The sequence below is a fragment of the Fragaria vesca genome, linkage group LG3, assembly GCF_000184155.1.
Source record: "Fragaria vesca subsp. vesca linkage group LG3, FraVesHawaii_1.0, whole genome shotgun sequence".
In the NCBI taxonomy this organism is placed as follows: Eukaryota; Viridiplantae; Streptophyta; class Magnoliopsida; order Rosales; family Rosaceae; genus Fragaria; species Fragaria vesca.
This window is the reverse complement of record NC_020493.1, coordinates 6,320,051-6,347,989: the sequence shown is the minus strand read 5'-3', so window position 1 is coordinate 6,347,989 and position 27,939 is coordinate 6,320,051. Positions and strand designations below refer to the sequence as shown.

General features: G+C 40.0%; 6 protein-coding genes, 1 non-coding gene and 1 pseudogene across 7 annotated transcripts; 3 read left to right on the top strand and 5 right to left on the bottom strand.

The window, feature by feature from the left end:
* Positions 1-5: 5 nt before the first annotated feature.
* On the bottom strand, positions 6-3,512 carry LOC101307969 (membrane-bound transcription factor site-2 protease-like). Its single transcript, XM_004293775.1, has 7 exons — positions 3,115-3,512; positions 2,883-3,030; positions 2,715-2,795; positions 2,179-2,622; positions 1,761-2,084; positions 1,012-1,177; positions 6-480 (listed from the first exon to the last, which is right to left on the bottom strand). Exons 1-6 carry the CDS (start codon positions 3,510-3,512, stop codon positions 1,019-1,021), a joined length of 1,554 nt encoding a protein of 517 aa, XP_004293823.1. The 3' UTR covers positions 6-480; positions 1,012-1,018.
* Positions 3,513-4,443: 931 nt separating this feature from the next.
* LOC101305441 (actin-related protein 2/3 complex subunit 2-like) lies at positions 4,444-8,517 on the top strand. Its single transcript, XM_004293766.1, has 10 exons — positions 4,444-4,578; positions 4,650-4,716; positions 4,798-5,005; positions 5,422-5,591; positions 5,687-5,764; positions 6,007-6,139; positions 6,216-6,307; positions 6,887-6,943; positions 7,575-7,649; positions 7,763-8,517. Exons 1-10 carry the CDS (start codon positions 4,517-4,519, stop codon positions 7,796-7,798), a joined length of 978 nt encoding a protein of 325 aa, XP_004293814.1. The 5' UTR covers positions 4,444-4,516; the 3' UTR covers positions 7,799-8,517.
* Positions 8,518-9,837: 1,320 nt separating this feature from the next.
* Positions 9,838-12,423, bottom strand: LOC101294346 (systemin receptor SR160-like). The gene has a single exon (XM_004295490.1). The coding sequence runs from the start codon at positions 12,421-12,423 to the stop codon at positions 9,838-9,840; it is 2,586 nt and encodes an 861-aa protein (XP_004295538.1).
* A 2,219-nt stretch (positions 12,424-14,642) lies between these two features.
* Positions 14,643-17,830, bottom strand: LOC101294052. Its single transcript, XM_004295489.1, has 5 exons — positions 17,810-17,830; positions 16,271-16,400; positions 16,058-16,167; positions 15,639-15,714; positions 14,643-15,270 (listed from the first exon to the last, which is right to left on the bottom strand). Exons 1-5 carry the CDS (start codon positions 17,828-17,830, stop codon positions 15,044-15,046), a joined length of 564 nt encoding a protein of 187 aa, XP_004295537.1. The 3' UTR covers positions 14,643-15,043.
* Positions 17,831-18,241: 411 nt separating this feature from the next.
* LOC101303783 lies at positions 18,242-20,220 on the top strand. Its single transcript, XR_184206.1, has 3 exons — positions 18,242-18,482; positions 19,188-19,248; positions 19,956-20,220. It is a non-coding gene; the product is annotated as an uncharacterized LOC101303783 (transcript).
* A 389-nt stretch (positions 20,221-20,609) lies between these two features.
* Positions 20,610-21,386, top strand: LOC101293762 (annotated as a pseudogene).
* Positions 21,387-22,033: 647 nt separating this feature from the next.
* LOC101293471 (receptor-like protein 12-like) lies at positions 22,034-24,988 on the bottom strand. The gene has a single exon (XM_004295488.1). The coding sequence runs from the start codon at positions 24,986-24,988 to the stop codon at positions 22,034-22,036; it is 2,955 nt and encodes a 984-aa protein (XP_004295536.1).
* Positions 24,989-26,573: 1,585 nt separating this feature from the next.
* LOC101293179 (serine/threonine-protein kinase BRI1-like 2-like) lies at positions 26,574-27,284 on the bottom strand. Its single transcript, XM_004295487.1, has one exon. The coding sequence runs from the start codon at positions 27,282-27,284 to the stop codon at positions 26,574-26,576; it is 711 nt and encodes a 236-aa protein (XP_004295535.1).
* Positions 27,285-27,939: the final 655 nt, after the last annotated feature.

Sequence of the window (27,939 nt, the reverse complement as noted above, 5' to 3'; positions counted from 1 at the left end):
CTTGAACTGCAAGTTCTGTACTTAATTCTTAATATCGGCTCATTCTCTTCAACTATTCTGGAAACAAAAATCACAATGGTCTTACCAAGCATTGATACTGCACAAAAAGAATGTAAGCCAGCAGAACTAGGTTAAACCTCCGTGTAATCTGCAGACTAGACTACATAATTTATGGTATAGGCCGACAAAAACAAGGTTGCACTGGGGTGCAACTATAGTGTTTGGAGGTATTATCAAGGCTAGCCGTTGGTTTGATTCCCCTCACTATTCATTTGGCAGGCCTCAGCTTCAATAATATTGCATTACCTTTCAGTTTTGTACTTCAGCTGCAATATCAGTGCTTCTATAGGTAATGTATCTTATAAGAGGCTGCGTGTTGTACTCTGTATACCAATAATGCCCAGAACAGCACATAGTCAGCTGCCTCCTCCAGAGCTCTTCAACTTTCTAACTGAGGGTGCTTTGTCTAACTGTGGGTAACTACATAAGATAAGATAAAAAGGAGTGAGAAATGGGAACACAAAATGCGTGTTCATAAAAAGGTGATCGTTGTGCTGTGTATTGATTGTAATCAGTATTTAACACATTAGTGATATGACCAAACCAAAATTCGATATGTCTATAACCTTTCTGATTATAGCAAGCAAAGCAACAACTGAAAGTTGTGCATCCACATTGAATAAGGAACAGTAGAAATGGTTCTTACTATAACATTCATAGCAATTAATAACGGGGGTGAAACACTGGTAACAGAAAAGGATACAAAACATAAGACACACTAAAGAACAGGAAAGCCAGTATCAGAATTCCGTATCTGTTGGCTAAGCAGCATATTACTGATTCATGCACTTACTAAGGATTGGAATTTAGAGCCCAGAGGAAAACACTGTGCATCTCTGGATGGGGTATAAATTATAGTAGAGTATCATCTTGAAGCTCGTAAGTCATATATACCAATATACAATACAGGAGGTCATAATTTAATAAATACAGCTTCAAGTAATTTGTTACCTTTGGCCTACAAACCATAGATAACAATCTTCAGAAAGGCTAGGATGGAAATGAGTGTGCCCCCGAAAAGACAAACTTGAACAACTTTCCTTCTTTTCCTTTGGGACAGCAAAGTGAAGTGTAGAAGACTCGCCTCTAAAATTGATTCACCATCCAATAAGTATACCTAATATATATCATTTCAACAAGTAAAGAAAAACTTGTGAGTATTAGAAAATGCATCAATTAAACCAATTGTTTATCTGCTGATAAATGGAGAATGCAAAGCTTGTTGAAAAGACTCAAAATTGCTACCGAGTTGCACAAACTTAGAGGACCTAAATTTACTATAATCTAAAGCATCACAGACCCTCTCACAGGAGAAGGAGACGGTACTCCACTAAGTCCCGGGTTGGTCAGGCTAATCCACAAGTAATTATTCATGGCCAGCTTGGAATTAATTAGGCCCAAGGTTCAAAATTGATATCCTAACAAATAATGCACGTTTTTGGGCATGCTCAGGCCAAGAAGGTGTGAAGATGAGAATACGTTACAATGAAGAACACATTTTCACACTCATATTATGTCAACATCGACTTACGCTAAACTTTTGTTTAAGTGGTAATACAATGTAAATCTATAAAGATAAAAGTTTACTTTGTCTGTCATGAGGACACCATTTGGCTTGAAAATCTACAATGATTACTGATCACATAGCTTGCAAGTCTTAGATATCAACTATTTATCAAAACATGGTAAAAAGTACTTACCGGCAAACTGTTGAGAAGAGCTAGTGTTAGAGAGACCTGGAAAGTGCATCTCAAAAACCTTTCAAGTACATTTGGAAGATATGTACCCAAAGGAAACGCCCAACGAGGTTGATATGCAGTTAGCTGGACTGAGCGTGCCATAGAGATAATGTCACCAATGAAAACAAAAGTCCCGCCACAGTTAGATTCCATGGAATCAGAATTTCTTGAGTCTGCAAAAGATTTTCTTCTAACTCGCAAGCATTCCAGAGAATATGGCCTTGAATAAGTGACCTCAACCCATATTAAGCCAGGAATTTGAACTGGACTTAAGCAGGACTCATCCTATAAAAATATGAGAATTATATTTATTTGCACAGAAACACAAAGGTAACAGTATTTCTCAAACTGCCTCCATCATTAACATACAGATACCAACCTGTGAACATATGCAGTTGCTGTCATTGGTTATGCTTGGCGGCCATCCATCACCACATTTATTAAGCTTGACTACATCCTTAGCATCCAAGCAGTAGGTTTTCTCAATATTTCTCAAGTGATCTTCACCGGATATGCTTGTATAAGAACATGGCACAGTTGTAAATGATGTAAGACCATCAGGACACAAAGACAGGTTATTTCCTACAAGCATCTGCTTGCATTCTTCCATCATAGGATTAGGAACACAGTACCCCTTCCCGCTTCTCCCCACACTTTGAGCATCCATGCTGCGGTTTCTTTCATTAAGTGACATCTCATTCAAGAAAACCGCCATATCCATCCATTCTTGCGCATTACGGATAGGTACACCATCCACCGATACAATCACATCACCGCTAGACAAGTAACCAGACAAAGGCGACACAGAAGGCACACCCAAAACCTACACCATACAATCATCACACACAAAATAAACAGGTGAAACTCATGCATTGGTAATGTAACAAAAACAAATGCTTTCGGTAAGTGAAGTACCATGGGGCTTTCACCGTGTTTGTAAAACGGAAACAACATAAACGGCAGGAGCAGCAATGCCAAGCCGCAAACTGCACAGCACTGCAGGTAAAATCCAAATCCAATCAACACTACTTCCACCAAACCACATTAACCTCTACACTAAACAATCCAAAAGCACTGTCTCACCACAGCATTGTGCCAAATCCCAGCGCAATAAACCCGAAGCGCAGAAAAACAAGGCAATGCTTGCATCACATCATCATCAAAAGCCACCAGCGCCCCCGGAAACGCACACGCAACAAACACGGCCACATACTCCATACGTATCCCCTCACTGCCTAAAACACCATACAATCAAAACCCGAAAACCAAACATGACCAATTACGACTGGACTATAATAAAACAAACACAAATGACCTGGCAGCAGCGAGCGCGTGGCCGAACTCATGCACTGAAACCGAGACGAGGGTGGCGGCCACTACGTATACGGCGTCGTTTAAAGGGGCGGCGAAGAAGGAGAGGAAGGTGGTTAGGTGGTGAGGGAGGAGAGTGAGAGGGAGGAGGAGGGAGACGGCGAGGAGGGCGGAGAGGGAGAAGCCGACGCCGACGGAGAACCATGGTTTGAGGGAGTGGGAGTGGTTTCGGCCTAAACGGAAGATGGGGTCGTTGAAGGTCCAGAATTTGTAGTCGCAGTAGCAGCAGGTAACTGTGGAGGTGGAGTGGGTGTGGGAGTGAGTTGTGGGGAGGAGAGTGGGGGTGTGGGGTTGTGGGGTTCGTCTTGGCATGGTGAATCTTCGGAAGCGTCTTGCTTCCATTGGAGCCTGGTCCTCTGGTGTGTTGCTCAGTTGGGAATATGACAAGGTCGAGTCTTGGTTTGGAGTTTGGACTGAAGTTTTGTAAATTAACCACAATGGTTTGCTGTTATTACAGTTGTGGCACATGTTGATGCAACTTTTTGTTCTAAAAAGAGTGCCACATTTGACATTTGTGGGCAAAGTAGTCCTGGTATCACGGCCGAAATCGCTAGCTGCTGCGGTCGGCCGTCGGCTACATTTAGACGTGGGTTCAGGTCCTCAGGGAAGTGGATTGATATAGGTGGATATGTGATATTCCAACTCGTAGTGATCTGTGCGGGACGGACGGAAGGTGGTAGCTGACAACTGAAAGTGTCGTCTCCGTTAAAATTAAAGAAGTGACATACCAATCAACATGAGTTGGTCTAGTTGGTATGCACGTACTTGAAGTAGAGCCCTAGTTTAATATGAATCTGTGTTACAAACAATTATGAGTTGGGACATGCGATCTGTAACTTTCATGCATAAATTCATATTTTCAAATTAGAAAACATATATGTATTCTCACGTCAGTTCTTTAATGTCAAGATTATAAATGTGTTTTAACGTGACGGTGTAAAGTAGCTCTATCATCTCTCTAAACCTCTTGTAACAAAAAGTCTAGTACTGCACTATTCTTGTTTGTGATTTTATTTCATTGGGTTTTGGTTGAGCATTATACACAACCCAATTCCATTTCTGTTATTGAAAAAGAAACCCAGGGGTTTCTAACCGTTATTAAACCAGAACTGAAGGAGCAAACAGCAACAAAGCAATAAACAAGACGACAAGTATAAACACCAAAAGCCAACATAGTGGTCTCCTTCCTTGTCTGAACTCCCGGAGTGCCACGGCACCTCTCATTCTTTCCCATCACTGTAGATCCCACCCATCTCCCACTTCCTCACCTCTCTCAGAAACACCACCAAGACCAAAAACCCAGAAACCCAAAACCAGACCCACAAAAAACCCATCACAAATCTCCAATGATACTCCTACAATCCCACTCAAGATTCCTCCTTGACACCTTGCTCAATCGCCTCCAAAAGTTCGTTCCTTTCTTCCCCAATTCAACCCAATTCTCCATCTTTTGCTTCTAATCACATCTTTGTTTTGCAGCATTGAAAAGGCGGTGGAGCTTGACTACCATTGGGCCGAGTTCGATGACGTCCGCTACCACATCCAGGTTTGTTTTTTCCCCCAAAAAACCCCATTGGGATTTTGACTTGTTTCCAATGAGGCACTGGGCTTTTGATGGGTTTTGCAGGTGACAATGAAGCACCCGCACATTGTGCTGCTTTCGGTTTCGCTGCCGATGCCACCTCCGGAGACTGTGTTCTTGAGTGGGCTACCTGCTGGGGGTATAGAGGCTATAAAGACTGCTTATGGATCAGTTGTGCAGATTCTTGACCCGCCTCGAGATGGGTTTAATCTTACTTTGAAGCTCAATCTCTCTAAACTTCCTACTGATGAAGGTTCAACGAGTTCCTTTTCTAAGGTCATTATTAGCTTGCTATATTGCCATGAGTATGCTCACACATTTTCGGACAATGTCAAAGTCGATGAATGTAACCAACATTTCTAGATTTTTTTTTCAAATACATGAGCATAGTAGGTGGAATGATGATCTTTTGAAGAGTTATGCTTGAACTGTTTTTGATAGTGTTGTTGAGGTCATCCGATAGCTTGCTTCTCGTATAAAACCTACCGAGTTCTTTCGATTTATATGGATTGCTTTAGATTATGGATCATCTTTGAGTGGATTATAGTCTTTTGAGGCATCTTCTTGTTTTGTGTTCCAGTTGATGTATTTTTCGTGTGATTTTGTATTTTGGCTGAGTTTCTAATTTTGTTTTGTTTTGTCATGGTGTTTGATGTTTATGATGTGTAGAGTACAAACAAGCTCTTTTGGTAAAGATTGCATCGGTAAGGGAAGTGGTGCTTGGAGCTCCATTGAGAGTAGTTCTGAAGCAGCTTGCTTCGAGGACTGTTGCTTCCGTTATTGATCCTCTTGTTGCTCTTGTGCATCGGCCTAAGGAGTCATTTTTTCTTATTCCTCAGGTAAAGTTACAATTTTGATTAATCATATCTGTTTAGCTACTTACAGGACAATACTTGAAAAGTCTGGTGGTAAAGTTTTATAATTATTGTGACAGGCAGAAAAGGTGACCGTGGTCTTTCCTATGAGATTCAAGGACTCCATTGACATTATTTTAGCGACTTCCTTCCTGCAGGTATACTGAGTATACTCTTATATTTGTTGAACTGCAGAAATGACTTGCAAATATAAATATCTTACCTTGAAGAGATAAAAGTCTGTCATAACTATGTTATGAGGCTAATAAGAGTGATATCGTACATAGTGCAAGCTTGTCAATCTTGAAATAGTACCTCTCAAGTATGCCGCCGTAAATGATGTTTTGTTTACTTCTGAGTTTGATTGTTAAGTCTGAAAGTTTGCTTTTTAATGATTAAGGAATTTGTGGATGCAAGACGTACTGCTGGACTTAACAATGCTCCTTATTGTATGTGGTCTCCGACCCCTCCTTTAGAACTAAAGGGAGCTCCTGATGAAGCTCTATCTGTCAATGCGGGATTTGTTACTTTTGGTAATTTCATGGAAATGGGAAGCTTGTTATTAATTTTTTCTCTCACGGTAATAATCTGTACTATGTACCAATGCAGTTATTTTACCTCGTCATGTGGAAGGCAAGAAACTGGATCGGACAGTTTGGAGTTTATCCACTTTCCATGCATATGTTAGTTATCATGTTAAGGTATGACTTCTTCACATGCACCTATTATTTCCATCCTTCGTTCTCTACTTCTAATTTGCTAATAGCTGCCTTTCGATATCTAGGAGAAATGGGTGCATAACCTTCTAAGCTAGTCAGTAGGGTCTAGTTAGCTTTTACATTAGATATAGAATATTATTCTGAATAGCATCCTTTTCTTTTAGAAACAAAATGGAACTCCATATTTGACAGTATCAATTAGAAATGGCTTAGAATATGTTAAGCTGGCCATGGTAAGATACTAAGATATATGCATTGTTGAAAGTTGGGTTCTTATGTGGTTAATAAGATCTTTTTGATGGTTTTTCCTTGTGTGATTCACTCTTATTAACAGCTTATCATTGGAGGTTTGATTTATTTTTCACTTTTTTTTAATGTAATTTATTTTTCACTTAATGTACAACAAATGTTGGTAAAACTCTCTGTCCTCCTTGGTATTTGGCTGACACAATTACTTGGTTAGACTGCTGCATGGCAGCATGCTTCTTTACTGATTCATAATGCATTTTATTCTTCTTTTGATTTGCTGGATCTAAATCTATTTTGTGCGTATTCTTCCAGTGTTCAGAGGGATTCATGCATACAAGGATGCGACGACGGGTAGAGTCTTTGATTGAGGTAGTCTTTCCTTTTCAAGTCTTTCTCCAGCTTGATCTTTCCTTTCTATAGTTCATAAGTTTAAGTGGTTGTATTTGAATTCTCTCAATGCTTGAATGCGTAGTTATGTGTCCATCTAACTCAACTACATGCCATTACATACAAAATTAGATGCTTCTTAGCTGAGTTCCTTTGTCTAGCTGAATGCCACCATATAGCATATTTGGTATGATAAGGATTTTATGAAGCTACACAACCTAAGCTGTATAAAGTTCATCTGGTGCTCTCTTGGGTTTCGCCATTGGTCTTATTTTGACATGTGGAATGGACTGAATTAAGAGAATTCGTGTGTTGATTGTGGTGGAAGTGGAACTGTGGGAGTCATAAGTGTATATTAAACAGCTAATTGCATCACCTGTTTCCTACATTGCTTTCCTCAGTTGTTCAATCGTCCATCTTTAGGGTTTAGATTTTAATAGTTTATGATGTGGTGGCACACTTCCATTCATTGGCGGTTGATAGGTGCAGCATCTTTGTCCAGGGGTCTGTTTGTTGAGTTTATTTGGATTCTATTTCAGTTCTATAGTATTCTACTTTGCTGCATTGCATTGTTTGATATTTATATTTAAGTAATTGTATATATTCTTTTTAGGCTCTTGATCGTGCTAAGCTTGGAGTGGAGGATGCAAGGAATTATGCAACTCAGAATAGATCCTTCAAACGGCTGGTTTGTCATCAATCTCAATGCTTTTTGCTTATCAATTGCGTAGTGACGCAATTGGTTTACTCTTGCTGAAACATATTTCTTTTTCTTAAATCTATTTATATACTGGATTGCAGAGCCTCAAGGAAGCTAGGAACCATTCTTTTAATTAATAAAGGTTGCCAGATAGTGAGAAGGATGTGCACCTTGGGTGCAATGAAATATTGTTATAAAAGAACAGCTCAAGGATATGCAGGAATCTGTTGGCTGCAAATGCAAGTGAGTTCAAGTGCTTGTATTTTATCCCTCTACTAGAAAAAGAATACATTTTGTTATCAACGGGTTAGTAGCTGTTCCTATGTGAACCAGGAAAGGTTAAAACAACATGCTAATATGGGTGGGGATGGATTTTAGGGTTTAGCTGCTATATATATGTTTTTTGTATTAGGTGATTTTGATAATCAGAACATGTTGGTTGATGAGAGTTGTCCCTATCTAATTGCCACTATTTCTTTCATTTTTAATTGTCAATTTCTAGTAAACCAGAATTCCCACCTAGTCTAGCAACTATTAGCCATTTAACCTATAGTGCTGTGACAAAATCATGAAATACAAGACGGACGAGAAACTTGTAGTACTGTTTAAGGTACGTGGGTCCAAATATCAATATTAATGCTCATCACCCTTGAGAACACTTATTTTTCTTAGGCCACTTATTTTTCTTAGATGTATAATCTTGAAATTAGAGTTTCATGATTTATCTAGTAGAAGATATATAAGAAATATATAAGAAATAAACCATATAATGTATCAAATGTTTCATTAGGAAATGACCACTCAGTGCCATTGCAATTTGCAAGTGTTGCCTTATCTTTGATTCATGAAAGAATCGAAATTAAACATACCTCCATGAATGTGCCTAAAACACCCTAAAAGCCTGTGAAGACATAGAAGTCTTGGTCATCAAGTCTTCTGATTGATATAATGATGGTGGAGACTTGGAAGGTCTCTAATCTCTACAGTCCACATGACTTTAAGAACAGATTTGTGGTTGCTAGCTTAGACCATACGACTTTTTTAGGATCTTGGCTGAAATTCTATAGATGCCCCATCTTAGAGTATTAGATAAATCAGTATATTGGCAGAAAAAAAAGAAGTAGCGAACACACAGCAAGAGTATAATTGTTAAGAAACAGAACACCTACAATACCAAAGAGACGACCCAAAATACAAAGAAAAGCTGGAATATACATGCATAAGAGAACCAACTACAACTTGATAACAAGTGTTTCCAATCAAATTTTTCTTTGCAAACGAGCCACCCTCGATGCAATTGCTAACTGATTTCTTGACTAGTTCAAAGTACCTAATGCAACAAGACTGCAGATTTCTTCAGGAATTTCACCTCCTAAATTGTTTGATGACAGATCAAAGCTGTTTACAAAACCAAGAGTCTTGTCATATATGAGCTCTTTCCCTTTCAGTGTCAAAGTGGTTTGCTCGAGATAAAATTCGAGTGTCAAAGTGGCTACGTCGATATAGTAAAACCTTGATGAACAAAGTTGACCATTAACGAAAGAGGCCATATCATTCAGACATGTAGGAATAGTCCCTGAGAAGTTGTTCTAAGATCTAGGATCTGAAGGTTTTGAAGTTGGCACAATTGGTGGGGGATTTGTCCGCTTAGAAAGTTTGTTTTCAGTCGTATCATAGATAACATGGATAGATTTGTACCTATCCATGATGGCACATTTCCGTTTAATCTGTTGCCACCAAGATCCATGATCACCAAACCAGAACAATTTTTCAAGGAAGAAGGAATTTCACCTCCAAAATTGTTATTGTTCATCTTCAACATTGTTAGAGAACTTGGGACACCCATTGAACTAGGGATGTTACCAGAAAGACTATTGTTTGCAACATCCACAAACCTTATTTGAGGCCATAAACTCGACTTTTTCAGAAATTCTCCGGATAATTGTGTGACTTGGGCTCTGCCCTGACAGGCATAAGCCTAGACTGAATTGTTGCTCAAGAAAAAGGGTTCAACACAAAGGAGGGAAGTTCTAATTATGTCTACAGCAAAAGGAAACAGAATACGAATATCAACTTAGCAACATCAGATTACATCATTGTAATTGAAAGAAAAAACATAAGTTTAGTCGATCATGCACACGTACTGTATCACAACTTGTATTGTTCCGTTTCTTGATCACAATCTTCTTCGCAAGCCTGCTATCTTCAGTGTAATCGCTACTGCTATTTTATCTTTGATGGTGTCAAAGAATATTTGCAAATATGCAGTTCTCCACGATTTCTTTATGAGTAGCGTGCCACAAACACCCCAAAAACCTATGACAAATCCGAAGACCATGCTGATATAGAAACCAAGCTTTTCACTATCATCTTCATCTTCACTGTCACCTCTTGGAAACGTTTGATTTGTGTCATCTCCCTGGCACTTGGTTGAAAGAGGAAAACCACAGAGCAATGGATTCCCCATGTAGGATGAATTATCCAGTGTTTGAAGTTGGAAACCTGAAGGAATTCTTCCCGACAGGTTATTGTAAGACAAGCCCAAGTGAGACAATGAGGTCAAAGAAGAAAAGCTTTGGGGAATCTCTCCTGAAAGGTGGTTGTGTGAGAGATCAAGAGTTTCCAACTTGGTTAAGTTTCCGAACTTCCATGGAATCTTTCCACTAAGTTGGTTCATTGATAGGTTCAAGGAAACCAATCCAACAAGAGAACTCATATCTTCAGGGATTTCGCCTTCTAAATTATTAGAGGAAAAATCAATGCTCATCACCATATGTAATGTATGCTGAATGGTATAGTCAAGTTCTCTTCCTTTCATGATAACTGTGGTTAACTCGTCGTAACCAAAAAAAAACCTCCAAGAGGATACTTTAGAGCGTAGAGTAGTCATGTTACTCATACACGTCGGAATAGTCTCTGAAATATTGTTATGGCTGAGGTCTAGGATATGGAGGAATTGAAGATCGCACAACTGTTGGGGAATATTTCCGCTTAAAAAGTTGAATCGCAATTGCAGAACTTCCAATTTAGATAGCTCTGACCCTATCCACTTAGGTAGGATTCCAGTGAGTTGGTTGCCACTGAAGTCAATATCATACAAACTAGAGCAATTTTGCAAGAAAGAAGGAATTTCTCCCCCAAAATGATTGTTGTTCATCTTTAAGATTTCAAGTGAACTTGGGATTCCCATTGAACTGGGAATATTCCCAGAAAGATTGTTGTTGGATATATCTACGACAGCTATGTGGCTCCACAAACTCCATTCTTGAGGGAACTCCCCAGAAAATTGATTGTTTCTTAGGGAAAGGATTCTCATATCTTGCAGTTGGCAAATTGAAGGTGGAATGGTTCCTTTCAAATGATTATCAGAAAGATACAACTCTTCCAATAGAGGCGCATCAATGGGGGAAAACTGGAGTTTACCCTCAAATTGACTATGACTCAAATCCATGGTAGTTATTTTCGGCAACTTGAATTGGAAAGGAAGTTTTCCACCAATGTCATTGTTAGGTAAATGCAAAGATTCAAGTTGGGAAGATATCTTCAAGAGCCATTCGTCAGGTATTCGACCAGAAATTCCAGTATTATCAAGGAGCACATCAACTAATTGAGTTTGAGATCGAAGCCATACCGGGAACCCTGGACCCACTCTGCAGTTTTGAATGTGGACTCGGCTGAGGTTGAATGGGGGAAGCCAATCATAAGTGACATTGAAAATGAGAGATGATGGCAAAGGTGGTATGTCTGTGCTGATCTGAAATTTCTCTAATCTTGTGAGGTTTACGAAATGCGCTTCCGTTAGAATTCCTTCCCATGAATTCTCAGACAGGTCTAGTTCGACCAGCTGAGAGAGTTGTCCCAGAAAATGAGGAATAATCGAGCCGTTCATACGATTGAAAGAGAGGTCCAGTGTTTTCAAGGATGGTAAGTGTCGGAAAGATTCTGGAAATGATCCAGACAGAGAGTTGAAAGGGAGGTGAAGATGCTGCATTTCGCTTACCATCTCCCCATTACCTCGGCAATTTGAGAAACCACTCAAAAACTCTTCAAGATCTCCTTTGAAGTCATTGAGCCCAAGATCTAACATCTTCAGCTTGCATAGATGTCCAATAACTCGAGGAATTTGACCTTGGAGGCGCATACCAGATAAGTTTAGGTATTCAAGGGATTTGAGTCTGATAAGATTTAAAAGCCATATGGGGAATGTAGAACCAAGATAATTGTCAGACATATCAAGGACCAAAAGGGATGTGAAATTGATCGTGTGGGGTGACGGCTGATGAAGAAGGCTTTCGTCAATCTGGCAACCAGACAAATGCAACTCCAAGAGTGAAGGAAGCATGAGGACATCATGTAACCAACTTACTCCTGTGCTGCTAAGGTTCACATTTGTAAGATCGAGGTATTTTAGGGAAGAGAGATTGGAAAGCCAATTCAAGTTCTTGGAAGAAAAATAGTTTGAATACTCGTACTCAGCAGAACTGAGGTCAAGATAGTTCAAGTTTAAAAGGTTACCAAGAGAAGAGGGAATCTCTCCTCGAAATGAAGCATATGAGAGATTGAGATACCTTAAACTCTTAAGTTGATGACCAATGAACTTGGGGATTTGAATACCTTGAAAATCATTATAGCTTAGATCTAAGTAAGATAAATGTTTCAAGCCGATCAAAGAAGGATTTAGTTTACCCTTCAAACGTGACCGCTTATCCTCTGTGGAGTTCCAAACCTCATCTTTGGTAGGATATGTATTACGGAGGTCCATCTTTTCAACATGACCGGTTCGGTTGTTGCATGAAATCCCTTGCCATTGACAACACGCATGACCTACCCAAGAGGAAAGCCTTCCTGAAGGATCGGCAAGATCTTGTTTGAAGCTGAGAAGAGCTTGTCTCTCTTCCTCCAAGCATGTAGGTTTCACAATATTGCTCGAAAGCCCATCTCCCACACATGAAAATAGCAAGAGAAGAAAAGGAAGACAGTGGAGAAAAATAGGGTTGAAGTAAACATAGGACTCCATAATTTGATCTTCTGTTTGTTGCAGAGAAGGATTGAGCACGATAAACGAATTTAAATAGGATCAAAGTTGAAATCGATGGTGTGACTGTTGTGCAGGTGTATTGCGTCTACAAAGTTTTCAAAATCTAGTGAGATGTAGTAGCTGCTTTTGGGAGCGCAAGTTAATTTACAGGATGTAAATGTCTAAAAGTCTATATTCCAAGTCCTCAACTCCTTTGTCTAAGAATTCAAACGTGGAATAGACTTCACGTAATGAAATTATGAATTTTCATTCCGACAGAACGAAATGATATTAGTTTGGGTGGTGCACAATGAAAGTCTCTTGGCTTTAAAGTCTATGTTGTCGTCTGAGGTAGGTTTTGGACTTCATGTATCTAATCTAAGCAGCGACGACTTAGAAAGGTCTCAACTGAAAGACTTAGTAGTCTTCGTTTCCGTCTTACATGCAGAAACTCATAAGGTTGATTTGGAAATCTAGGAAGTCTTAAACCAAATTGCACGCTTGTCAACAATTTCTGGGAATCCGTGCAGGAAGACGACCACATAGGGACCTGAAAACAAGAACCCAAGTGTTGGATCAGACTAAGAATTATAATGGAAAGGACAGTACTTTGGTTGCATGTTTTTTCCGGATATGTTCTGACCGGTTTCGACGAAATGGAGGTTTTGCTGAATCTGGTCTATTTCTGGTACAAAAGTTCAGAGAAACGAGAGGCATGTGTGAGCACCGCCAAAAGAAAAAGAACCAAAAAAAAAAAAAATCACCATAGGCGAATTGGGCCTATGAGGGCTAGGCGGACAGACACGCGGCTAGGCGGATCTTGACCAAGTGGGCCTAGACGTAGAGGGCAGCCCACCTGTTAAGAAGACAAAAAGGGAAAATAAAGTGAGCCACACGCCTCTCACGTGATGAAGAAGGAGGAGTAACACCAGAAATCAACTGAGAAGCTGTTTACGTTCAGAATTAATATTTTACTGGATATCAATTATTTAAGTAAATATTAGTTAAATTTATGATCCATGTCACACCGGTAAACCTGAAATATTAAATTTACAAGTAATGACCTGCCAGCAAAATCGTGCATGCTGAACGGTAGGGTTTGCATGCGGGATGGAGTTTGCATGGAACGAGGACTTCACATGAGTGGAGGATCGAGACATAAGTTGTTTGCGAACCGGATGCATGTGAAGATGTGGTGAACAAGGATTCTTATTCTTGGTTGTACATATGATTATATGTCCAGGATGCACACGTCTTTAATTAACGAGATGTATATACATATACATACATACATACGGTGGTACACATCAAGGAGGCATGTATAATTAAGGAGTCTCTCCTTGAGTTGTATTCGGCTCCACGAAGAAGAGTATGTCCAAGAAGAGTATGTCCAGTACGCATCCTAAGTCTCTGGCATGATTAACTATTGATAGGAGACACCTTGGAGAGCCAGTACGCTTCCTAAGTCTCGAATCATGCATGATTAACTATTGATAGGAGACGTATTGGAGAGCCAGTACGTGTGCATTCTTATCAAGAGGAAACTAATTAAGTCCAACTGTCTGCCTACGATACGATAACGTTAAAGACTTCTACAAGTCTTTGACTCGTTTTGGGCCAATACATGTGGCCTTAAATTAAGTCTACATACGTGATTGGAACTGCGTCACCCAATTACGTGGTTGTTAAGTAAAATGAAACCTTGTGCAATTCAACCGACTATGCGGCAAAGATGGAATCCTTATCAACAACTAGCGAATTCACCTCTATATAAGAGAGTTCGAGAATCTGGTCTAGGAAACAATCTCTCATAGCAAAATATGCAAGCTCAGTATTTAAATGGTCAGTTTATTCTGCTTGGTTATGTATCAAGTCATCAGGAAAACAAGTTTATATCGTCGAATAGTTTTGCAGCTCCAACAATCTTGGAGAGGAGGTTTGTCTATTATGACACCGGGAAAGCATCTCACTCTGACTCCCAGAAGAGGTCTAGAGGCAAACCAACTTGTCGAACACCTTTGTCTTGATAAAGAGACAACACCTAGCATGCCTATAGTTGCAAAGAAGGTCGAGCTACCGACCTTTGTTGATTCTGCATGTGATCTTGATATGGAGCCAATTTATGACGAACATGATGAAGACCATACATTGGTGCGTCATGTGTGTGGCTCCAAGGATCATATTTTACAAGAGTTCAATCCTAGTGCATAAGAGACATCGAGATACCTCAAACTTCTAAGCTGCCCAAAGAACTCTGGAATTTGAATCCCTTCAAAATCATTCCGGCTAAGGTCTAGGTAATGTAAATTCTTCAAGCTAAGTAAAGAAGGATTTATCTTACCTCTCAAGTAAGACCGATTATAAGCTAGATGTTGGGAATATGGCTCTTTGTCTTTGCAACATATGGATACTCATTCTGGAGGTCCACCCTTACAACGTGACCAGTAAGGTTGTTGCATGAAATTCCTTTCCACTGACAGCAATCATGACCGACCCAAGAAGAAAGCCTACCAGGGGGATCAACAACATCATGTTTGAAGGTGAGAAGTGTCTGTCTCTCTTCCTCGATACATGATTTCAAAGTACTTGGAACTGCATCCCCCAGACAGAAACAGAGATTAATGCTGTGTTGATATGAAAAGGTCAAAAACGAAAGAGAAAAAATGCGCAAGATAGATAGCATAGCATAGCTATTCATTGTAGAAGTTCTCATAATTTGCTGCAGATGTGGTACTGACTACTGAACAGAGGTTAATTTATAGTAGGCAATTCAATATAGAACAAATAGCAGCTGTAAACAATAAACAATAACAACATAAAATAAAGCCAAGGCCGGCATGGAACATGAATCAAGATTCAAGACATGTATTTTCGTTTTAGCAGTTAGCAATGAAGGAACTAATACAAAGGAAATGATGGTCAAATCAGAACGGAAAATAATAGTGGTTTGGCTGGTGTACAATATTGAAAGTCTTGCCATATAAAGTCTTCGATCTTGACAGGCGTTTCAGATTTGATCCAAGTCTTTAATGCTTTCTGGAAAAATATCAAATTTATTAGAAGAACAAAAGGAACAAAACAAATTCAACCTAGACAACACGCATTACACAAACCAAACACCTAATAATTATAATTTTTTTTTTTATCAAGAGAAGAACTTGATTAATAATATGAAATTATGAACTACTACAATGAGATGTGGTTGCAAAACGTTGTTTTGGAAATCCTGGAAGTCTTGGTGCTCAAATTCCACGATTGTCAACATTTATCATCAGAATCATGAAGTAACCATGAGCAAGAAATACTGAAAGTCATAGAAAAAAATTGAGAAAGGATACTTTGTCATATTGAAAAAAAAAACGCAGAAGAAGCTTTGTACCCGCGGTAATCGGGAGCAATGGCCGCCCGGAACCCGTCGTTGGCTACGGCGATGATCTGGTGGCGCCACGAGTTCTGGGAATGTGTGCAGGAACACGACCACATCGGAACCTGAAAACAATAACCGAAGTGTTCGATCAGACTAAGAATTAAAACAACCGAGGTGGAAAGAACAGGTACTTTGATTGCATGGTCTTCCGGGACATGTTCTTACCGGTTCCGACGTCGGCGAAATGGAGGTTGAGAGAACAAGAGAGAAAGTGTGGGCGATGTTCCAAACCGCCAAAAGAAAAAAAGAAAAAAGAAAAAAAAAAATCCCATAGGCGAACTGGGCTTTTTCCGGGCTAGGAGGAAACGAGACGTGCTAGCGGATCCTGACCAAGTGGGCCTAGACGGACAGAGCGGCCCACCTGTTAAAAACACATAAAAGGGGAAATAAGTGAGCCACACGCGTCTCACGTGATGAAGAAGGAGGAGAGGTGTACGATTCTGGGTGCAGGACGACAAGCAACAAATCTGATGGAGTTTTGGGGCGGGAGACGACTCGTCGCTTTTATGTTTTTGAATTGTGGGAACCCCAGCCCGTGTGGGGCCACATGGCTCGATTCGGCCAAGCCGCGTGTCCTTCCCGCCCGCCTAGCCCGCTCTATTTGCTCTTCCTCACTATCACCGGTTCACACACAACCCCTCTCTTTCTCCGACCACCCTGCCACCTCCTCAGACCTCATTCCATGAGAATCATGACTACTCTTTTTCATCCACTTAGTATATATCATTTTAATTTCCCAGTTGTTGCAGGAAACTTGTTCGATATCCATAACTCTATGCTTACCAAACACAGTATTTGATTCATTTTTGTTTCGCAAGTCTTAGATCTGAGAACCACTAGGAACGAGGCTTAAGTGAGTTCTGCGTAAAGCTTTGACCTAGAGAAAGGATACTTAGATGACATGATTACAGAACAAGACACATTAAGCTCTATCAATACCTAACACATTACAAATATTCTTTGATCGATGTCGAAATATTCGTTGAAATTCGATTCCACGGATTACTTGCTATCTACGGTTACCTTGTCATTGTCGTGCAAAGATTCAAGAAGATGATCTGTGCATCTGATATAAATTAATTTGCAAGTCTAATCAAGATCAATAATGAATTATCAAGTCTTAGTGAATGGTAATCGATCGAAGTTATCTTTGCACCTGACCCGGGTTGAATAAGCGTACAAGTTTAAACTTATTTTGAAATTTTATTAGAAAATGGAGTCTATCATTCTACACAAGGAAGAAGGAACTTCAGAGGTTTGCTATATATGCTTTCCCTTCGTCAATGATGATGGTGAAAATTGTCTGTAATTACTGTATTCTGTAGAATGGTTGTTGATCAAAAATGATGTTTTAGATATTGTTCTAGGTGAGCTACTCCTATAATTGGAGCAACTTAATTGTTAGTGGAGTTGGTTGGGATACCAACATCACACACAGATCAATGAGATCATATCTTCTTTGAAACTTCATAATACACGCGACTGCTTCATCACATTTTTGCTTCAGTCAAATTTTGTTTCAGTAAACATGAGTGACCAAACCTTGCATATTGCTATGTAACCATGGTTTGCTATGGGTCATTTGACTGCTTTCCTCCACATCTTCGATAAACTCGCCCAAAGAGGCCACAAGATCTACTTCTTTTTACCTCTCAAAACTCAATCCAAGTTGCAGCACTATAATCTCCACCCTCATCTCATTACCTTCATTCCCCTCAACGTCATGTCCATGGCCTCCCTCGCGGAGCTGAAACCACAGCCGACATTGATCTCTCTTTGGGGTCTCTTCTTGCCACCGCCATGGACCTCACTCGACCCCAAATCGAGCAATCTCTCATCCAATTCAACCTTGACTTTGTTTTCTTCGATTTTAGTTACTGGTTGATACACCCCGAACCTAGTAATTATTTTTATGTTGTAATTTTCGATTTAATGGTAGCTAATCAATTCAGAAATTTATTCTGTTATTTTGATAGGGGTGGTGTAAACGAACTCGTAGACTCTTAATTACCCGATTGGTAGTTCGTATGTGTAAGTGTTGTAGGAAATAATAAAGTTACTAATATTGGGCTTAGGCATTTAAGGGAGAATTGCCATTTAGGAAGGAAAAGGTAAAAATCAGAAAAAAAATACAACCCTCTCCACTTCTCTCTCTCCCCGAGCCGACCCCGACTCCGACCCCGTCCTATTCTCCTTGGCGAAGCGCCGTCGTCCGGCCACAGCAGACCCCCGCGTCGGTTCCATTCGGCAGCTGGGACGTCGCTCGTCCTTCCTGGGTTGGTAGCCGGCCTCATCTCGCCGGCAGCGGCTCACGGTGGCACTGTGAAGGCCGTTGGTTTTGTAAGCCGGAACTTTCTTCTCCGGCCACCGATTCAAGGTATCTTTGGGGGATTTTGTAGCTCTTTGATTAGTCTTTCAACCACCCAAAAGAGGTAGAACGATTTGGAGTATAGGGCAAATCGGAGCTCTTGAGTTCTTGAGTTTATAATGAGTTTTCCGGCCAAATCTTTGAGCTCTAGAGTTTGTGTTAGGCATGATTGTTGTTATGCTTGATGAGAGGAAGAGTTTGATGTATGCCTTGTTAATTTTGGTTGAAGTTGATTTAGTGGTGGTGGTTGACCGCCACTGCCGGCGGTTGACCGCCACAGCCGGTGACTGCTGCCGGTTTTGGTGGTGGTTTTGAGTAATTTTGGATGATTTCTAGAAGGGATAAATGTTGTTGTATTGTATGGTGATTTTTGGTGAAGAGTGTTTGGAATTTGGGATAGTCTTGATGGCTCCATGGGTGAGAGATGAGTGGTATTGAAGTATTGGAAATTTTGGTGAGTGTTAGTAGAAATTTAGAAAAGTTTAAGTCGATTTTGGTGAAAGAGTAGAGGTGAGCCTCATCCTTGGGAATTTCCATATTTGTGCTTAAGCGGTAGAACGTTGAGGAAAAATTGGAGACGGTTAGTAAAAATGGTTAGAGTTCTCCTTAGTTTTTGGAGAGTGTAGAGTGAGGGTAGATGGCATTGCCCTATTTTGTTAATTGGATATTCTTGTATTATTTTTTGTCTCGGATCTTAAATCTCGTTTTGTACAGGACGAGAGGAGACACCACGTGAGGAGGGCTCTGACCGACGTCAGGCTTAGCCGTCAATATTGTGAGTGGATATTTTATTTTATTTTTAAAAAGGGATATGCATGCATGGTTTGTTTAGAAAATTATTCCCTCTATGAAATGATCTTAAGAAAGTGATTTGAGTTATTTTCTTTACAGTATGTTAACGTGTGAGACACGTTGAATTTAAGTGATCATCTTGTTGTTGGAATATTTATGATATCAAGCTAGCATGTTGTTCCACCTTTCGAGGTGATATGGCTACCATGTTTCAAGTGGGGTCATGTAAGCCCTTTCCACCCTAGTGGTGATGTGATGTTGCCGGTGGCATCACGCAAGCCCTGTGCCCTATCCGTCAACTCGACATGAAGGTACATGGAGTATGAGAGTATTATGCCTGGGAGGCAACCGAGTCTGGGAGACTCACTTATATGGCCATATAAGTTAATTTATTGAGTTGTTAATCTGACTAGTGGGGTTAGTCCACTATTTTAGAAGGTGTCGTATGCGAGGAAATTAATTATTTTTCTTATTAAATTATGACTAGCGAGGCTAGCGTGAATTTTGTTGAACTCATAAAATTTGCATGCATGGAAATTCTTAAATTACGTGTAAGTGGAAAAACATATAAAATTCGATTTAGTATCACTATGTACTTAGATACTTATTTATTTGTTTATTTTTCGTCCACTCACGCTAACGTTTGTTTTTAAATGCTTTTCCCTGGGCCCTTTGTTTTCAAATGCCCAGATTGCAGAGCTCCTGTTCGGTTTCCTTAGGAATTGAGGCATAGTTTTCCCGCTGCTCCTTGCTGATCGTAGGTTACCTGTTAACCTATGTGTAGTTGTTTTATTTTCCTTCCTTAGTGCTCTGAGAACCATGGGATGATGTAAATTAAGTTGAAGTGTTTTTCTTTAGGACTATGTCTCATGTAGAGAGTTTAATCTTGGTTGATGTTAATGTTAATTAATGTAGTTGAGTATCTGGTTTGGTTGTTAAGTACTGCTATGTCTTTGGTTCTTGTTATGGGGAGTGAAGGACTCCTGGAGTGGTGGTTGACGATTATAGTTGAAGTGTTCAGTTTCATTACAGGATGGGTTGTCCATTTTTAGAGGAGGTTATGCCGAAATTTCGGTATAATCTCTTTTAAGAGTGGACCCCGCAAGACTTACCTGTTTTACCGGGTGTTTTCGGGGTGGGTCTTGTCACTGGTTGCCTGCATTGTTGCGTGGACTAGGAACGAATATCAAGCCAATATATTACTCCGCAATCAATCCTGCAAGTATATGGTGCGGCCTGCGAAGTCTAGTTCTGCCTAGAAAAAATCAATTGGATGAAGCTGATGGTTCATTTTCAATCAAGTTACAAACTCACGAAGCTCGAGCGTGTGATGCCATGTTGAACATGGAATATGGCAGTGAGGTGACATTCAGCAAACGCTTTGTGACCTCTCTCAGTGATTGTGATGAAATTTGTTTTCCAAGTTGCAAAGAACTCGCAGGGCCATATTCTAACTATATTGAAATCCGGATGAACAAGCCAGTTATACTTGCAGGGCAAGTGACGCCAGATCCCCCGGGTACGCAGTTGGAAGAGAAATGGGCAAGATGGCTTGGAGGGTTCAAACCCAGAACCGTAATATTCTGTGCTCTTGGATCTGAATACATTCTCACAAAGCAACAACTGCAGCAACTATTATTGGGTTTTGAGCTCACTGGTTTGCCATTCTTTGCTGCCCTAAAACTGCCAACCGGGGGTTGAATCAATTGAATCGGCACTGCCAGAAGGCTTTGAAGAGCGTGTAAAAGGAAAATGGGTGGTTTGTGGGAGTTGGGTTCAGCAGCCTTTGATACTCAAGCACCCATCTGTGGGTTGCTTCTGGACTCATTGCGGTTCGGGGTCTTTAAACGAGGCGCTGCTGAATGAATGCCAATTGGTGTTTCTGCCAAACATAATAGATCAGATCATCAATGCGAGAATGATGAGTGGTGATCTGAAAGTGGGAGTTGAGGTTGAGAAAGGAGATGAAGATGGCTTGTTCACCAAGGAAGGTGTTTGCAAGCTGTGAAAGCAGTGATGGATGACGACAGTGCTAAGTGGAGAGAGTTTCTCTCAGCTAAAGGGCTTGAGAGCTCATACATTGATGGTTTTGTGCACAAGTTGCATCAACTGCTAGGGTGATCGAAATAGGATCGATCTGCCAGTTACCTGCAGTGGCTTCATTCCTTCATTTTCAATTGTGACGTTGCTCGTTTTAGAGTGTTTTTGCATTGTCTGTCCTTTATTCCGTTTTAGCCTTTTAGGAGAGAACGGTTTGTAGTTGTCTCCTTGTTGTTTTAGTACAACAAATATAGTAATGTTGTGTAAATGATTGTAGAAATTGATCGGTTTCTAACAGATATGTTTATGTTTTTCAGTTCTTACCAATATCTCAAATATATGGGGATTAATGGTAATTGTCTTATAAATCTACTAATCTAGTCATTTCTATGATTCTAATTTTGTATAATCTACAGTCACATATACATAATCCTCAGATACTTGGCATAGTGGCACACACATTCTTTGTGTGATACTAATACAAAAATAACATCGACAATAAATTTGTCCAAAAACATGTAACGAGGTTGTATAATGTGGCAAATATACAAAAGCTAAGCTAATGAAGCTATGCACAGAGATCTTTAATTATTATTTCAAATCTCATTGAAATGTTGATAACACTCACAAGGAGGAACAATTAGGAGCCGATTACAACAATGCAAACAAACAGATGCCTCCCTCAGAAGGTCAACTCAGATCTTCCCAGAGTGCATTTTCTTCTTCAGTTAAGAGTTCCTTCGCAGATGTGCCAACTTCAATACAACGGCGTGCATTGCCTTGTCCTTGATATCATCAAAGAATCGGAAGTAGGCACACCTCCATGACTTTTTTATGATTAATGTGCCACAAACACCCCAAAAGCCAACAATAAAGCCGAGTACCATGCTCACCCTAAACCCAAGCTTTTCATTCCCATTTCCATCTTCTTCACCGTCTTCTGCACCCTCATCATTTTTGTCATCATCTCCCGGGCAATGTAATGAAAGAGGAACCCCACACAGTAACGGATTACCCTCATAAATGGATGAATCTTCAAGTGTCTGGAGTTGGAAGCCTGAAGGAATTCTTCCCGCCAAGTTGTTGTAAGACAAGTTCAAGTGCGACAATGAGGTTAAAGAAGCAAAACTTTTAGGGATCCGTCCTGAAAGCTTGTTGTGTGAGAGATCAAGAGTTTCCAACCAACGCAAATTTCCAATTTGTGAGGGAATGTTTCCACTTAACTGATTCATCGACAAGTTGAAGGTACCCAATGCAACAAGACTGCTTATTTCTTCAGGGATTTCACCTTCTAAATTGTTTGACGAGAGATCAATGCTGGCTACAAACTGCAGAGTGTCCATGTACACAAGTTCCTGTCCTTTTAAAATCACTGTTGTTTCTTCAATGTACCAAGCAAATCTTGTCACAAGATCATCACTGGAATTATGATATGCCAGAGTACGCAGGTTATTCAAACACTTGGGAATAGTACCCGAAAAGTTGTTGTGACCAAGGTCTAGAAGATGAAGGTATTGAAGATTGCACAATTGACGGGGAATATGTCCACGTAGATAGTTGGATCTCAATCTTAGCATAGTCAACCGGGGCATGTCTAGGCCTATCCATGATGGTACAATTCCAGTAATCTTGTTGCCTCCAAGATCAATACTTTCCAGATAAGGGCAATTTCGAAGGAAAGAAGGAATCTCACCTTCAAATTTGTTGTCGTTCAACTTCAATATCTCAAGAGAACTTGGGACACCCATTGAGCTGGGTATGTGACCAGAGAGACTGTTGTTACCCACATCCATAACAACTATATCTTGCCAAGAATTCCACAGGGGAGGAAATTCTCCTGACAATTGGTTGCTTCTTAGGTTAAGGATAAATAAGCTTTGCATGTTGCCAAGAGATTTTGGAATACTACCATTCAGATTATTCTCAGAGAGAAGCAAGTATCGTAAGTTGGGCATTAATTGGCCGAAGTTTGAGGGCATGGGCCCGGAGAATAAATTGCTTCCTAGATCAAGGTGGAATGTATTATTACTGGACCAAAGTGGAAGTGGGCCCTCAAGTTGATTATAACTTAAATCAATCAGCGTTGAGTTTGGCCAGTCCATTTGCAATGGAAGCTTTCCACCAATTTGGTTGTTAGATAGAATCAGTGTTTCGACTCGGGAGGATATCTTCAACAACCAGTTCTCTGGTATGGAGTCCGAGATACTAGTATTGTCAAGCTGGACATTAACTAATTCAGTCTGAGATATAAGCCAGAGCGGAAAGGTTGGACCTACTTGACAATTCACAATGGTAATCAAGTTGAGCTTGAAAGGAGGAACCCACTCATTAGACACCTTAAAAATAAGGGGAATGGGTTTATATGTCCATAAAACAAATTTTTTCAAGCTGGTGAGATTTCTAAAGTGAGCTTCAGTTATAATCCCTTCCCAGGAATTATCAGACAGAGATAACTTAACTAGCTCAGACAGTTGTCCTAGACTTTCTGGAATGGACCCGTTCATAAAATTATGAGACAGGTCAAGTGTTTTCAAACACGACAAGTTTCCAACAGATTCTGGAATTGAGCCCCACATATAATTGGAATCAAGGTGAAGATGCACTATTGTCTTATTCGGACAATCTGACAAAGTTCTAAAGAACTCGTGAACTCCTGTTTCAAAATCGTTCCCTGAAAGATCTAAGGACTTTAGATTGCAGATATTTCCTTTGAGTTGTGGAATTTGACCTTCGAGTCCTATTCCAGACAAACGAAGGTCTTCCAGAATTTTGAGGTTTGAAAATTCACTGGGAATGAGACGGCCGAAAAGGTTGTTGCTCAGATCAAGTTGCTTGAGGTTGGTAAGATTAAAAAGCCAGCTGGGAAATGAAGAATTAATATCATTATATGATATGTCAAGGACCAAAAGTGATGTGAGGTTAGTGGTTTGCAGTGAGAGGGGAAGGGTTTGGTGAATTCGGCACGAAGACAAACGTAGTTCTAACAAGGAAGGAAGCATATTAATAGCATAAAACCAACTTTCTCCTCTGCTGCCAAGGTATAGATTTCCTAGATTGATGTACTTCAGGGAAGAGAGATGAGAAATCCAATCCAAGTTTTTCGAAGATGCTTCAAAGAAATTTCGACTGATGTCAAGATGGTTTAAGTTCGACAAGTTAGCAAAAGAAGAAGGTATGTCTCCCCCAAATGCTGCATAGGAGACATTGAGATACCTCAAACTTCTGAGCTGCCCAAAGAACGTTGGAATTTGAATCCATTCAAAATCATTCCGGCTAAGGTCTAGGTAATGTAAATGCTTCAAGCCAAGTAAAGAAGGATTTATCTTACCTCTCAAGCAAGACTGATCATAAGCCAATTGTTGGGCAGACTCTCTTACAACATATTCATCTTCATAATCGTCAACATATGGATAATCATTCCGGAGGTCCACCCTTACAACATGACCAGTAAGGTTGTCGCATGAAATTCCTTTCCACTGACAGCAATCATGGCCTGCCCAAGAAGAAAGCCTACCAGCGAGATCAATGAGATCCTGCTTGAAGGTGAGAAGAGCTCGTCTCTCTTCCTCAATGCATGATGATCCCAAACTGCTTGGAAGTCCATCACCAAGACAGAAACCGGTGTGTACATACAAAGAGGCCACAAATAAAACTAGAAAATAGTGAACAACAGTGAGGTGCATGGTAGGTTTGAATAAAGCAGACCTATTCATTATACAAAGTTTTCAAAATCTTGTGAGATGTAGTAGCTGCTTTTGGGAGCGCAAGTTAATTTATAGGATGTAAATGTCTAAAAGTCTATATTCCAAGTCCTCGACTCCTTTGTCTAAGAATCCAAACGTGGAAGAGACTTCACGTAATGAAATTATGAATTTAAACTCAAACAGAATGAAATGATATTAGTTTGGGTGGTGCACAATGAAAGTCTCTTGGCTTTAAAGTCTATGATGTAATGTGAGGTAGGTTTTGGACTTCATGTATCTAATCTAAGCAGCGACGACTTAGAAAGGTCTCAACTGAAAGACTTGGAAGTCTTCGTTTTCGTCCTACATGCAGAAACTCAAAAGGTTGATTTGGAAATATAGGAAGTCTTAAACCAAATTGCACGCTTGTCAACATCTCGCTCACAGTTATAATCAGAATCACACCATAGTTATCGACTGTTAAGAAGTAATACAAAAATTTGCTAGGAAAGTAATAGAAAACTAATCGAGCAAGATACTTTGAGAAATGTACCCGCGGTTATCGGGGCAATGGCCGCCCGGAACCGGCGTTGGCTACGGCGATGATCTGGTGGCGCCACGATTTCTGGGAATCCATGCAGGAACACCACCACCGCATTGGGACCTGAATACAAGAACCCAAGTGTTCGATCAGACTAGGAACTATTAACAACCCAAGTGTTCGGTGGAAAGGACCGACGTCGGCGAATGGAGGTTTAGCGCATGGTTTCTGAATCTGGTCCATTTCTGCTACAAAGCAAAAGCAAAAGGGGAGAGAGAGAGACACACACACACACAAGTCGCATATAAAAAAGAAAAAGGATATATAAATGAACCCAAAACTCCTTTCTTTCTCAGGCCACCCATCCACCCCGCCACCTCCTCAGACCTCGACCGTCTTGCGCAGAGAGCTCAACTGGCACGCAGACGACGCAGTTATACAAGAAACCGAAAACGGTGAGAGAAAGATTAGACTGAGAATGAGTCTGGAGGAGCTGTACTTTTTTCTGGAAGCAGAGGATTGAAGAGAGGTACGGCTTACAGGTTAGTGTTTGGCATTGTGCAGTTACAGATATTTGAATTTTTGATACCCAGTTTACGACTTTCATAGTCCACTATGTTGTTCTGTCCTCATGGTGCTTGTTGATGTGCTAATCAGGATGTAGTGGAGATGAGGCTATTGATGTGGAAGGATGTGGTTGTCTTAGTGGTGCAACGAGGGCTAAATCGTTATTATCAGCTGGTTCCCATTTGGAGGAGTAGGAATTGAAGAGAAAGAAGAAATTGGGTGACTTGGTCTTATGTTCTCTGCCCTTAAATTGATAAATGCAGATAGACATAAGCCTAATCTAATAAATTGGGCTTCTAAGATGACTGACTTGTTGCTTAAGAGAAAGTGTTCAACACACAAAGGTCAGAAGTTTGAATTATGTCTACAACAAAAGGAAACAGAGTGAAATGGCTTTGTAATTCAGGAAAACTGCAGAAAGCAGCTTCGTACACGATATTATGATGAAACATAACATGCCAGACTCTTCATTTCCAATCAAGATCTCCTTCGATGCCAACGAGCCATTGTCACTGCAATCGCCAATGCTACATTATCTTTGATTTTATCAAAGAATTGAAAGTAAGCATACCTCCATGAGTTCTTCACAAGCAATGTGCCACAAACACCCCAAAAGCCTATGATAAAGCCGAGTACACTGCTAACATAGAAACCAAGCTTTCCGTTGTAATCTTCATCTTTGTCACCTTTTCCATTCCGACCGGCAGTTGTGATATCTCCCCAGCACTTGGTTGCGGGAGGAACTCCACACAACAATGAATTGCCTTCGTATATTGATGAATCATTAAGTGTAGTAAGCTGTGTGCTCGAGGGAATTCTTCCAGCCAAGTTGTTATAGGACAAATTCAAGTGAGACAAGGAGGTTAAAGAAGACATACTCTGAGGAATCGATCCTGATAGATGATTATGTGAGAGATCAAGAGTTTCCAACCATCTCAAATTTCCAATCTCGGAGGGAATCTGTCCGCTTAGGTGATTTCTTGACAAGTTCAACGTACCTAATCCAATGAGGCTACTTACTTCTTCAGGGATTTCGCCTTCTAAATTGTTTGATGAAAGATCAATGATGTTGACGAAAAATACGGTCGTGTTATACGTCAGTTCTGTTCCTTTTGACATCAATGTGAGTTGCTCAAAGTAACTATCATAGTAACTCACGTTGGAAAAACCTTCAACCAAGGAATACATTGTAAGATCTTAGAACTAGATATATGAAGTCTCTATGCAACTGAGTTGCACAGTAGACTAAGTAAGTGAAACAGGTTATTAGGACTTGAATATAAACATCAGTGAATTAACTAAGATATGCACTTAGCTAATGCAATCCAATTTGAATTTAAATATTCAAATTCATACCCTGATTAGGATAAATACTTGTCCGAATAGATAAGAGGTTATGAGCAGTTCCTTTATGGAAGGAACTGTCATGACAGTTACCAGCAGTTATATAACTGCTATACAAACAGTTGATTCCCCTGCAAGAGCACAAAACACCTCTATAAATACATGATCCCATCAATGTAAGAAGTATCGAGTGTGAATCTTGGAGAAGGAATGGACAACATCAATCAATCAGGTTTCAATATTTTCATAAAACAATCTTAGTTTGACATAGAATACTACAGTAGTTTTATTAAGTAGATTTAACAATTGGTATCAGAGCTTAACTATGCTCAAATTAAGATTAACACATTTAGTATTTCGTTCATTCTTGGATTACATGTATTGCTACTATATCAAATGTGCTGTTATATCTATTTTCTTGTACATCATTTTGAAATGACACAGCATGTAAAATAATTTTTATACTGCAAATATATGTTGTAGTGATATATATGTGTAT